Here is a 14,202-nt window from a genome sequence, read left to right as displayed (position 1 = left end):
TAATTTTCAACATTTCATTGCATTATTCATCATCAAACACTATGCTCCAAAATTTTAAATATTGGACATGTCCTAAAAAAAAAGTCAGTAAAATTGTAACTTATATTCATGCACGTGGGCTTAATCATTGCCAATTTAATAACTTTCTAGAAGATATAGAAAATTAATATAGCAATCTACCTTATTATACAGAAATTAGATGGCTTTCCAGTCATAAAGCAATTCTTTGAATTGCTAGACGAAATTACCATTTTTTTTAGAATAGAAAAATTACAAATGTGAAATATTAAAAAATGATCGATGGATAAAGGACCTGGCTTTTTCAGCTGACATTACAAGTCACCTTAGTTAATTTAATCTTAAGCTACAAGGCAAACATCAAGTAGTTACCATGTTATTTGACAATATTAACATTTTCAAACAGAAATTATTACTTTGGCAAAAATAAATTCAAAAAGAAAATTTATCCCATTTTGAATGTTGTCAATCATTATTACAAAAATCACCGAAATTGTAATTTTCAGAATATGCCAATCAAATGAAGTTCGAAAGAAGATTTTTACATTTTAAGAAATATGAAAATCAGTTTCACCTATTTACTTCTCCTCTATCAATTGATGTTGAAACTGTTGATAACAATTTACAGTTGGAATTAATCGAAATTCAGTGTGATTCCGTATTATTGAAATAAAAATATATGGATGTTGGAATTCCAAAGTTGTATAATTATTTACCAGTCGATCGATACCCCAATGTGTTATATGCAATTAGGTGTATTTTATCTATGTTTGGTAGCACATATTTATGCGAATAACTATTTTCAACTTTAAAGAATAATAAAACTGCAGAGAGATCAAGATTAACAGATCAACATTTGAAAGCAATATTGAAAATAACTACAGCTCAACAAATTCAACCAAATTTTGAAGATTTCGTTAATGAAAAAACGTTGTCAAGTTTCAAAAAAATGATATGTATAATTTTATTTAAATATGTAAATTTTATATTTTATATGTATTTTTGTAACATGGTTGTATTTTGTACTTATATACTCTAATGTTAATATTAAAAAATCTGTTTCCTCTTTATTTTGAGACTTTTTTTCTGTTGCGGCCCCGCAGCTTGATGTAATTCTTAATTTGGCCCTTGGAGATAACGAGTCTGACATGCCTTGTCTAGATCATAGTCTTCAAGACCAGATTGACCATAGTTGTGATTGCAGATGTATTTTTATGTTCACCATGCAAATGATGGTTTATCTTCCTGTCAGTCCACAGTTTGCCAACTTACAAAAGGAACTAAGGGAAGGGGGAGGATAGGGGTTGATGGAAAATTTGGGATAAAATTTAAGATAAAATCAATAAAAACAATTTTAGGTGGGGATGAAAGTAATTGCACAGTGTGAGATCACCACCCCATTTATTAGAGGCCTGAAATGGCTTGAAAAAGTTGCTTAATTGGTCTCTAGAGCAGGGTTTCTCTGCACTATGTAAAAAATAAAGGAAAAATACAAAAAAAAATATTATTATGATTAATACAAGTACAAGCCATTAGGAAAAAGAAAACCAGGATGTCTTCTTAAACGATTCAACGATGACTTCTAAGGCTGGAACAGGCCATGCTAGGCCTAAATCCTTGATACTCATGATGATGATGATGATTATAATCATGTGACACCTCCCTTGAGAGTCCAAAGACTCATCGAGGGAGGACACCCACTCCACCACTCAGTCCATCAACTACAGTGAACCTCATTATCTACACCAATGCCATCTACTGACCACCACGACCATTAGTATTTTCACAATCACAAACATTCATGCCCACGGCAGAATTTCAACCCCCAGCCTTTTTGGCTGGAGAGCGGATAGGCTAACCATTCGGCCAACTAGGCCCGCACATATATATAAATTATTATTATTGTTACTATTATACACTCCATGGAGTCGACAGACTCATCATGGGAGGTTCATCCAACTGACAACATATTTATCATATAGAATCTTAAAATCCTTAACACTCCTTGCATTAACAACACAGTCTGGTAATGTGTTCCATTCACTGACAATTCTCCATGTAAAAAATCTACTCCTCACACCCCATTCACCACACTTTTATATAACTTCCAAATGATCTCTGATTCTTCCCCTCTTACCTTCTACTCTTTTTATAATCCCCTCTGGATTAATCTGATAAAATCCTCTAACTTAAATGTCTCTATCATATCACCCCTCTTCCTCCTATCCACCAAACTCTGTAATCCACATTTCTTCAACCCTTCTCCATAGCCAGCATTCCAAACTCCTGATATTGTCTTAGTCACTGATCTATGGACCCTCTCCAATGTCTCCAACACTGAAAACCAGGTGACCAGATCTGAGCACAATAGTCCAAGTGAGGTCTGACCAGTGCCTTATACAGTGGCACAACCACTTCCTTATTCCTACATGTTAGAGTACTTCTTATCATAGAAGCACTACGATGTGCAGCCTTTGCAACACTAGCAACATGCCCTCTAATCTTCAGTCTACTGTCAACCATCACTCCCAAATCTCTAATCTCATCCACTTCCTAGAGTACAGCACCATCAATATAGTTATCATCATCAAATTCCTGCCATGTACCCTCAAGAGGTGTACAGGATATGATAGTACTACATGAAAATAATTACATCATTACTAACTTCCTATCTACAATTTTCCTCCAAATCAGTCTGTTACTTATCAAGACTCCAACATTATCAGATCTTATATTTCTATCGTCTAAGGCACTTTGTACCGTACCAATCCACCTATATCTTGGTCTTCCTCTGGGTCATTTTGCGGCCAACTTGGCAGAGAACACTTGTTTTGCTAATCTTTCTTCGCCCATTCTGTTTAAGTGACCATACCACCTGAGATTAGCTCTGCTAATGCATTCTGGATGTTGACAATATCAAGTTCTTTCCTAATATCTTCATTTTTAATATGATATTGCCATTGATGCCATGTGTTCATGCCTATAATCTTTCTCAGGACTCGCATATCTGTGGTCTCTAGTCTTTGGTCAAGTGTTTTACTTCTGACCCAGCTCTCAGATCCATAAGTTAAAACTGGTTTGAACACCGTCTTGTATACAGCTAATTTAGTGTTCTGACTAATTTCTCTCTTATTTCATATGAATTTATTCAATTGACTTCCCACCATACCAGCTTTGCTGATTCTGTTGTCTATTTCTATATTTAATTTACCATCTTCAGTAAAAATCGTGCCTAAGTAGCTGAAATGTTTTACTTGTTCCATAGGTTCTCCATTCAAAAACAGTTGACATTTTCAATGATTCTACCTATTTTCATTGTCTTTGTCTTTTTATTGCTGACCTTCATACCATATCTATTACAACAGCTATTTAATTTAGTCAGAGAATCTTGCAGACTTGTAGTGGATTTATTTAGAAGTATAACATCGTCCGCATAAAGCAAGAGCTGACATTAACATCTCCAATTTTGATAGCAGGTTTAATACCACTTTCCTTCATAATATGATCCATATAGATAATGAATAACAGAGGGGATAATGTACATCCTTGTCTCACACCAGATTTAACATTAAACCATCTTCCTGTACTTACTTCAATTCTAACTGCTGACTTACAACTCAAATAAAAACTAAGTATTGCTTGATATAATGCCCCATTGGCACCATATAACTGTAGCGTATTGAATAGCTTCTCTCTTGGCACCTTGTCATATGCCTTTTCCAAATCTACAAAACTTAAATACAGATCTCTGTTATATTCCCATGCTTTCTCAACTATTTGTCGTAAAGTGAAGATCTGATCCTGACAGCCTCTATTTGGCCTGAATCCAGCTTGTTCTTCAGCAAGCTTTTCTTCCACAATTCTTCTCAATCGTTTCTCAAGTATAGTTGCATAGATCTTGCCAGGAACACTCAGTAGGGAAACACCTCTGTAATTCTCACATTCAGTTTTATTTCCCTTCTTATATATGGGTACTATGATAGCTCTACCACAATCTTTGGGAATTCGTCCCTCTGTCCAGGCCTTCTGAACTATGCAGTGCAGCCACTGTAAGACTCTTATACCACCATACTTCAGCATTTCTGGTCAAATATCATCTACTCCTGCTGCCTTTCCACATTTCAAGCCTTTGATGGCTTTTTCTACTTCAAGTATGGATATGTATTCCTGGCTGCATGCCTGGTCAGTGTTTTTAACACTGTGCTGTCATCACTGCTTGTTTCATTTAGCAGTTTTTCAAAGTAATTACTCCATACTTCAAGGATATCTTTTTCTCCCATTTTCATCTTTATCATCTCTAACTCCTTTTACAGCACCCTTTTCTCCATTCCTAAGCTTCTTCAACAACCTCCAGAATATTCTGCCGCCTTCTTGATATCATCATCATCATCATCATTATCCAATTCCTGCCATGTACCTTCAAGGGGTGTACAGGATATGATAGTACTACATGAAAAAAATTACATCATTACTAACTTCCTATCTACAATTTTCCTCCAAATCCATCTGTTACTTGTCAAGACTCCAACATTATCAGATCTTATATTTAGATCTTCTTGATATTTATTTGCTATATTCTTGCCAAAGTCCTCAAATGATTTTTGTTTAGCTAGTTTTACACAGTGTTTAGCATTCTTGCATTTGTCTCTGTATTCTCTAAGAGCACAAGCTGACTTATTTGCCAGGAACTTTTGATATGCTTTCTTCTTTTCCTTCACTGTCTCTTTAACTTCCTGTGTCCACCATGGAGTTCTAATTTTTCTATCCTTGCAAACAACTTCACCACATGCCTCTCTAGCTGAATCAATCAGGGCTTTTTTCAAGGGTTGCCATTGAATCTCCAAGGTTTGATTCCTGTTTTCAAACTCTTTCATTTTTTCTTCAATAATCTTTGTGTATTTTAGTCTACAGTTCACATCTGAGAGCTGCTCAACTTTTATTCACTTTAAAACTTTCTTACATCTTATTCTTTTCAATATGAAATTCAATTTTATCCTGTTGAAGACTAAATAGTGATCACTTCCAATTTCAAATCCTCTGTATACTCTGGTGTCATGCACCAGGGAGAAAACAGCACTAACTACAACCCCCCCCATTCTTTTGTCCAAGTAAAGTCTATTCAAATCTTCCTGAAGGGATTTAACATCAGCAGTGCTAGTTATAATTCTTCCCAACTTTGCATCATCAGCAAATAACTGTAGATCTCCAGTCAGTTCACTTGATATATCGTTTAAAAACAAGTTAAACAGCAAGGGGCCTAAGAATAGAACTCTGGGGCATGCCACTGACTACCCACCTTTTTTGAGACACTGAACCATCATACACAACCTGCTTAACCAACTTCTCCAATACTCTGACAACCACTCCTGAGATACTGATTGGTCAATAATTTTCTAACTCAGTCTTAGAGCTTTCTTTATGCAATGGAATTATTTTCTCCTCTTTCCATCCCTTGGAATCAACCCAGAGCTATGACTTAAATTAAAGAATATCATCATAGGCACTGCCAATTCTCTAGCACTTTCTTGTAATTACTCAAGCTGGTATACCATCTAATCCCATAGCTGTAATTACATCAAGGTTCTATAATATCCTATGTACCTCCAGGTCATCTATCTCTATTTCCATATTACTTGCCTCTCTTGTTACTGCAATATCTTCACCTGAATGATATGCTCTTGCAAAAGTAATTGCTTAGTATTCAACTATTTTGTCTGCTTCGGTTACCTCTCCACCATTGGCATTTGTTAAAATTATTCTTTCATAATCATTCTCCTTTTCCACATACAGAAAGAACTCCTTGGGATTACCTTTGGCCTGCATACTGCTAATACTTTGATTTTGCCTTCTTTACCATACTGCTCACACTTCTGGCCTCTGCTTTGTACTGTTCATGTGTGCTGTTAATCACCTTTCTGTTTGACTCCCCTCTGCTTTTTTTTTTGTAGCTCCTGCTTAATGATTCTATTTCTCCATTTATCTCTCACCTGATTTATTCTCCTGACTCTAGCTATGCAGTCTGCTATTACTTCTTTCAAACACTCCTTTGTCACCTCCCATGCCTTTCAGTTTCTTCTGCCATGGCACTGCTCCAAGCAATCCCCTGAGTTTGTCATATTTACCAGCCCTGTAATTTCACATATACTCCCTCTTAACTGAAAATTCCATATATTTAGCCACTTCTCAGGTAAGGTAAGACCACATGATCACTTCAACAATTTGGCCACATCTTGGTTATAGACAAATGCTCTGATGCAATTATGAGATCTAGCACTCTCAAATCCTTTGTACATTCCATCACATAGTGTCATGGGTAATTATTCCTTATTAACTGCATTAATTCCATTTCCTTCCTCCCACATGTTCTTTTCTACTTCCAGTCTATGTTCCTATAGTTGAAGTGCCTCATAATAATTACTTATCCTCGAGTTATTGAACTTATTTGCTGATCCATATCATTTGCATCATCCTTTGCATTCCTTGGTCTATAGCAGCAACCAACTGCATATTTTGTCCTACTGGCCTCTATCTCACACTAGATGGCCTCAAATACTATTTTATCACTACTGCTTTCTTCAAGGTGTTCTGCATGGAGAGGACACATCTCTTCTGAAATCATCAGTAATATCCCACCTCCTCATTTATCTTTTCTGCCTTTCAAAAAATGCTATAGTCATCATATTCTATTCCTGGGGGTGCATCATCATCCTTCATTAACCATGTCTCACTGATACCAATGATTTGCAGACTAACTGTATCAAGTTAGGAAACTGCACCCTTATTCCTAATACTCCTTGCACTGATATACAGTATGACATAAAAAAAAAAAAAAGCAGTAATGAATAACTACAATGATATATGTTATGGAGTAAACGGGTTTATTAACAAAGAAATGTATGTTTACACATGATGATATGTACATCCACAACTATCAGTGAAATCTTGGTCAAATAAAACATTAACAATGGTAGACTGCATGCTCAAAATGGGCACTCTGTCTTTCAAGACAAGTTTCATAGCACATGCGAAGGTTCTCTGTCATCTTGGAGAACAAGGGTTGAGACATCTGCTCAACATGTTGTGTAATTTTATCCCTTAGTTCATCAAGGTTTGAAGGCAGGCCATGGTGGAATACCATTCTTTCAACATACCTCAAATGACGATATCAAGTGATGCGCGATCAGGAGAACGTGAAGGATACAGGAATTCTGTGAACCTCGAAATGAGCCTCCTGGTGAAATGTTCTGATAATAGGCTCTAAAACCATATGATGTGTGATGGGTTGCTCCATCCTGTTGGAATACCTGTGCACAAAATGGAATGTTTTTTGTATGACACATCCTATGCAAATCCAACACATTCTTGATGTAGCATTCACTATTCAAAGTCACGGTTACACCACCCTCTTCAATGAAGTAGGCCCAATTATGCCATGGCAGAAAACTGTATACCATGTGGTGACCTTCTCGCCATGAAGAGGCTTCTCTTGGACAAATTCAGGTCTTGAGAAACCTGTAGGTGTGTCTGTTTACATGACTGCTTAGATGGAAATGCACTTCATTCAAGAACCAGACATTATGGAGGAAGGATAAATCTTCATAGACATTGGCCAGCATGCATGCATGCATGCACGGTATTCCTGCATGGTATGGCACAAATTTTTTTGTGCCACGCCGTATAAGCACAGTAGATCTTTACCCTCATCTCCCTTTCTTTCCTTCCTTCCCACAGTTCCTCAGCCCATCATCACCATCAACAGCTTTCTTCAGTCCACTGCTGAACAAATGCCTCTCCATGCTTCTTACATTTTGCCAGTCTTGTGCATCTCTCACTATAAATGTTCATAACATCTTGTTATCTCATTGTCACATCCTACCACTAGTCTACCTGGTTTCCAATAACCAATTCTTGGTGTTCATTCTGTTGTTTTCGTTGTCCATCTGTTGTCAGACAATCTCATCACATGTCCTGCTCAGTGCATTTGTTGCCTTTTATTACTAATGCAATGTCCATTACCTTTGTTTGTTTTCTTAATCAAGCATCATTCTTTTTATCTAACCAGGGTATTCCCAAAAGGGCTCTTTCCATGTTTCTTTGCAGTTTTCAGCCCACCATATGTTTACTTAAATTTCAAGTTATACTCTTTGCTTTAAAAAATTAAAAAAAAAAAAAATTAGTTAATATAGTCTGACCTGATACTGCTGGTGCTTTGTTTGCAAATGTCTTTTAAAGTTCTGATGAACCACAAGATTATTAGAAAGAACCTCTGAACAAACAACACATTGTGGGTAATCACTTTTTATACATGAATCCAAACGTTATGTAGGAAGGATTGTATTGCTCTTAGTGGGGTGTGTGTTCTTCAGTAATGTCAATAGTAGCTGCACTAACTTCTGTCACTTAAAATAAAAATAAAAAACACAAAAAAGAAATAACTTATGCTGTTTATTTTTAAACACTTTTCTTTTTGACTTCTGAACTCAAAATGTCGTCGCCTCAAGAATTCCTAGGTATTTATAGGATTCGTGCTATGTTTTTAATTTTCCTTCCATCTGTAAATGTGGTTCCTTTTGCACCTGTTATTTTCCCTCAAACTATGGAGAGTGTTGTGTATTTCTCAAGTCCAAATTCAAAACAAATGTCTTCAGTGAAAATTTGACTATATTGAGCAGTAACTCAATTTCTCTGAATGAATTTTCAATTTAAGATCATCCATGTATAACAAATGCAATATTTTTCCTGTTTACTTTGATGTTTGGTATCTGAAGTTAGTTTTCTTTAGAATTAATGTTAGAGGAATCAGTGCTAGGATGAACAATAGAGGTGATAATGAGTCACTTGGAAAATTCCTCTCTTGATATTCACTGTACCCAGATTATCTTCATTGACTATAGTATTTATAGCCATTAATAGCTATCAATGGAGTTTTCCATGTGGTTATGACAGCTGCTAGGAATTTTCTGATGTTTTTGTTTTCTGGTAATCAATCCATGCCACATATAAGTTGGCTTTTTGTCTTTTCAAATTTTTCAAAATCATTTTGTCAATTAACAATTGGATTTTCTGCAACACCCCTTTTATTCAATAGGCAGAAGTTGGTGTCGTGATATATATTGACTAATTGAAGTTGCTAAAAGTCCAGTGAATAACTTAAATGTGGATTATTTTTTCTTTGTTTTTCAAAATCAGAACTGCCCTTTTTTGTGATCCACTCTTCAATTAAGCCTGTTTGTAATAGGTTGTCAAATTATTGAGCCAATGCTCGTGCAGTCGAGCATGAATACTGGGCAAGTATTTGAGCCAAAATCCATACAATTCATCTTTTCCTGCTGCACTCCAGTTTTTCATTTTCTTTGTTTGCCTTTCGATCATTTCTGTGGTCATGACAAAGTCTTCCATCTGAGTACAGTTCAATTGTTTTTGAACATCTTTTATCCAGTTATCATTTTTATTATGTTCTTCTGGATTATCCCAGAGCTGCTTTCAGAACTTCAGTGTGTAGGTGTTCAACATTTTATTCAGAATTACCATCGATATTTTGGTAAAACTGATGCTGGTTAGTTCTGAACTGAATGTTTTGCCTATACTGATTTATTCCGTTTTCATAGCAAATGATTTTTTTTGCTGTGGCCACAATTCTTTGTTTTAATTCTTCTGATATTTTGATTATTAATTTTTTTTCAAGGTTGTATCGCTTTACTACTCTTCCTGTATAAGTTTCTTCCTGTATCATTTCCTGTATAAGTTTTCCTTAATTGAAATTCTTGAAATTGTTAACATCTACTTGAAGTTTGTTCATTTTTGATTCCAAATGTAATTTCCATTTTGGGGTTCCTCTTTTTTATTCATTTGTTTTATTGTATAACCAAGTTGTCTTGTAACTGCAACTGTAGCACTGTACATGAGCTGATTTGTTTCTACAACTATTTATTATTATTATTATTATTACAGGCATCTCAATGGAGTCAGCAGACTCATCGCGGGAGACCCAAACTATCAAAACAATATCTATCATATCTGTTCTTGAATTCATTTACAGACGAAGAACTCACGACTGAGTCAGGCAATGCATTCCACTCATTCACCACCCTCCAGGCAAAAAACCTCGTTCTCACAACCTTGTTAACCACACTTTTTCTTAATTTCCAGGGATGACCTATTGATCTTCCATCACTATCACACAGCTGAAACATTTCACCTGCATCAACCTTATAAAAACCTTTTAGTAATTTAAATGTTTTTATCATATCCCCTCTCCTCTGCCTATCAACCAACCTCTACAATCCACAAGCTCTCAATCTACCAATGTAGGGAGCATTTTTTACAACACTCACCAACTTAGTCACTCTCCTCTGAACCTATTTTTGTAGGAATTGTTTCTATTACCAATTGATGTTGTTCAATACTGCAGGTAGAACTCGTCTTCAGCTTTGTTTCCGTGTCAGCAGTCACTGTCTTTGTCTGGTGTTCTAAAATCATACATCAAAGTTACTGTTGTATAACATTTAAGTGATCTGATTGGTTATTATTTGGATTATCTGTATTCAAGATATTTACTTGAAGTGTTTCTCCCATAGGCCTTTCAACTGCCTCAAGTTCTTGCTAGGATTCCATGACAATTTGTCTTTGAAATTCTTCAAGTTCAACCTAATTGAAACTGTTTCTTACAATAAATCTTTGTTGGTCCATCAATCGCCTCTCAATGGCTCTTGTATCAGGAAATTTGTTTTGAAATTTATTATTATCATTATTAATTATTTATTTTTAAAGCAACCTTGTACTTACGTATTGCAGTTTCCAATAGCATTAGGATCAATGTTGTTATTACATTCACATAATCTACAGGGATAAGGAGACCCTTGAAGACCCAATGGATCCCCAAAATAGCCATCTACACAAAGATCACATCTATGTCCTATATAAAAATAATTCAGTTCAATAAAGTGCATAACAATTAACAAATTTATGAAACTGAAAAATTAAAAACTTTTTGTTGAAGAAATATTAATCTCCATTGCAATTATTATTTCATTATTTTTAAATAACAAGCCTGAACATGACAATTATTTATACAATTATTATAAAATTTCTATTAAAACAATTCATAATAAAGTGATCATAGTACAAACTAGTTTATATATTACATTACATTACAAAATAGTTTAAATATTAATTTCCTTCAACCAGTTGAATGCATACATGAAAAAATAATTAGAACACCCAATTTTGGCATACGTAAAGTCATTAGAATCTCAGGTAGTATGGTCACCTAAACAGAATGGGCGAGGAAAGATTAGCAAAACAAATGTTCTCTGCCAGGTTGGCAGTAAAACGACCCAGAGGAAGACTAAGATATAGGTGGATTGATACGGTACAAAGTGCCTTAGATGATAGAAATATAAGATCTGATAATGTTGGAGTCTTGACAAGTAAGACTGATTTGGATAGGAAGGTAGTAATGATGTAATTTTTTTCATGTAGTACTATCATATCCTGTACACCCCTTGAGGGTACATGGCAAGAATTTGATGATGATGATGATGATGATGAAGTCATTAGAAAGGAAATAATTAATATAAGTGGTAAAATATTTTTTCAGGTAGCAATTCTAAAAGTAAACTACTTTTACTATGACACAGTGCTAGCTTAACAGCACTCATTTACCAGTAGTACAGAAGTGTAATGAAGGTATCACATGAAACATCAATTTTAGATTGCGAGATGCTGAAAAAAACAATAAAATCTGACCACAATATTTTCTCTATTTCAACTAGTATTAAAATAATTATTAACATGCAGTAAACATCATATACATCCTCTGGAAGCAAGAAAGCAATGATTAATTAGAAGATATGAAAGTTCAGAATTTGGAGAAATTATGGATGTGCCCAAACAAGATTTTCTCAAAGTATCATTCATTCCAGCTATCCTATTAGTCCAGATAAATTTCCAACAAAAATGGAGTGCATGGCCATGGGAAGTCCTCTTCCCCAAACACTTGCTAATTATTATATAAAACATTTGGAGCATCATCTCTTCCATGATATTCTTTCTAAGCCAACAAGTTGGTATAAGTATGTTGATGGTATCTTCTCTGTGGACAAGTTGTATATCAGGACTTGATATATTTATTGTGAAGATTAATGCTGTCTATCCAAAGATACAATTGACTTTCAAAACAGAAAACCTCTGCCTGTCTGTATTGACCTGTCTTTTTCAGATTGCCTGATTCTTCTTCAGTCAGGTGGAATAGTTAAATTTTCAATCTTTGGGAAAACAAACATGCACAGTTGGACCATCATCCAAGTCAAAAATCTCTCACTATCAAAATCTTGGGTTATGATGCATATGCCACTGAAATACAAGCCATTAAGTCTACATTTATATCTAATAATTTCAAGTGGTCTATTTTCAACATCATCAATAATTGTAGGGCTGTCTTCCTCCTCTCTGAAAGAAGACATTTGAAATTTATTATTATCATTATTAATTATTTATTTTTAAAGTAACCTTGTACTAATTGATTGTACTGAAAATGTGATTCCCTTTCCACCTGTTATTTTCCTTCAAACTATGGAGAGTGTTGTGTATTCTCAAGTCCAAATTCCTAACAAATGTCTTCACTGAAGATTTGACTATATTGAGCTAACCTAACCTATCACTGAAGGATATAAAAATTACATCCACCATAAAACTGAACAGTGCGTGTGGCCTTGCCAAATATGTTATTCACTCTATATACAGAGTCCTTTGGAATTAAAAAAGAAAACTAAAGTCCTACCCAAGAGCAGATTTCTTATGGAAAGCTAAACAAGCAGTTGTAGGCATTATTAAATCACCCTAAGACAAGTGGTTTCCAAGGAGTAACCAGGTTTCCAAGGTAACACATTTTTTTTTCTAGAAGATGTTTAATAATAGGAAGTCGAAATTATATGCCAAGAACCAAGTGAAGATGCACTACTTCTCCACAAAATCTACAAATTTATTGATGCATTTGTTCCAACAATAGATCAGTTTATCAATGCCAGTACTGAAGAAAACAATGTTGGTTACTTGGGTGTGGGCACCCAGTAACCAACATCACACCACCTGATGACCTTCCTCATCTGTAGTGAAATGCTTCCGGAAAAGTGTTTCTTGAGGTGGAGGGGGGGGGGGACAAATGGAAGTCTGAAGGAGCTAAGTCTGGGTTGGGGGGGGGTGCAGAATTTTTGAATGATTACAGAGCAACCACTCACAAGTGATGTGCACAGTATGTGTGTGTGTGTGTGTGTGTGTGTGTGTGTGTGTGTGTGTGTGGAGCAGTGTTGCTGTGCAACAAAATCACACAAGTTGTCAGGAGTCCTGGTCGTTTGTGTCAAATGTTGGCTTTTGATTTGTCCAATATTGCAGAGTAAAGTTCTGTTGATAAAGTTCATAAATTTCTGATTATTCTGAATGCAGATTATGTACCTATGTAAGAAAAAAATGTGTGTCAAGAGTCTAAAAATGATTCATAAAAAATATCTGTCTAAATAGATAGGAAATAGAAATGATTTAAACAGTTTGGTGCTAGAAATAAAAATGATCCTCCATCATTTTTATGCCCTATCTCGCCTACTCCCCGTATACGGGAATAAAAAGGCATTAGCTGATTTTTTTTTTTTAATCTTTTTATGTTTGTTTTGTTTATTGTTATATTCTAAGAAATGTATTTACTACATGCAGACAGACATACTATGTATTAAATGTTTAACTGTATTATATTTATTTCGTCATTTTCAAGGTTATCTCTCCCAATAAAACTTGAAATTCATTATGTGACATATTCAATGCACAATATGCTCAATAGTTGATAGTATGTACAATACTCCAAACTTCTACCTGAGAAAATAGGAAAAGCATATTTAGCAATTAAGTCTAAGCAAACCAAGCCAATGTAACATTACTATAAATAAATTAAATTGTTTTTTTAACTCTAAAAAAATACAAATAATAAATAAGCATGAACTAACCAGCATAACCTGCAGGACATTCAAGACAAGCTACAGTTTCATCAGGCAAAATGACACATGCACCTTGTTCAGGGCATGGACAGGGTTGGCAATCATCGGTTTTTCCAGATAAAGCATTACCAAAGAATCCCAGAGCACAGTGCTCACAGTTGTCTCCAGCAGTATTGTGTTGACAGATACACCTACCTAA

General features: G+C 35.1%; 1 protein-coding gene across 1 annotated transcript in view; it reads right to left on the bottom strand.

Moving 5' to 3' along the window:
- LanB2 (laminin subunit gamma-1) overlaps positions 1-14,202 on the bottom strand; it is a 403,913-nt gene that overhangs the window by 248,167 nt on the left and 141,544 nt on the right. Inside the window, exons 12-13 of the mRNA XM_090405827.1 lie at positions 14,013-14,198; positions 10,804-10,933 (exon numbers count right to left, since the gene is read on the bottom strand). Of these exons, the coding sequence (XP_090261953.1) occupies positions 10,804-10,933; positions 14,013-14,198 (316 nt within the window). The remainder of the gene's footprint in view (positions 1-10,803; positions 10,934-14,012; positions 14,199-14,202) is intronic.

The sequence above is a fragment of the Typopeltis vanoorti genome, chromosome 15 (genome assembly GCF_054136105.1).
Source record: "Typopeltis vanoorti isolate ZY-2024b chromosome 15, IOZ_Tvanoo_1.0, whole genome shotgun sequence".
In the NCBI taxonomy this organism is placed as follows: Eukaryota; Metazoa; Arthropoda; class Arachnida; order Uropygi; family Thelyphonidae; genus Typopeltis; species Typopeltis vanoorti.
Note: the sequence above shows the minus strand (reverse complement) of the source record. Positions and strands in the feature narration are given on the sequence as shown.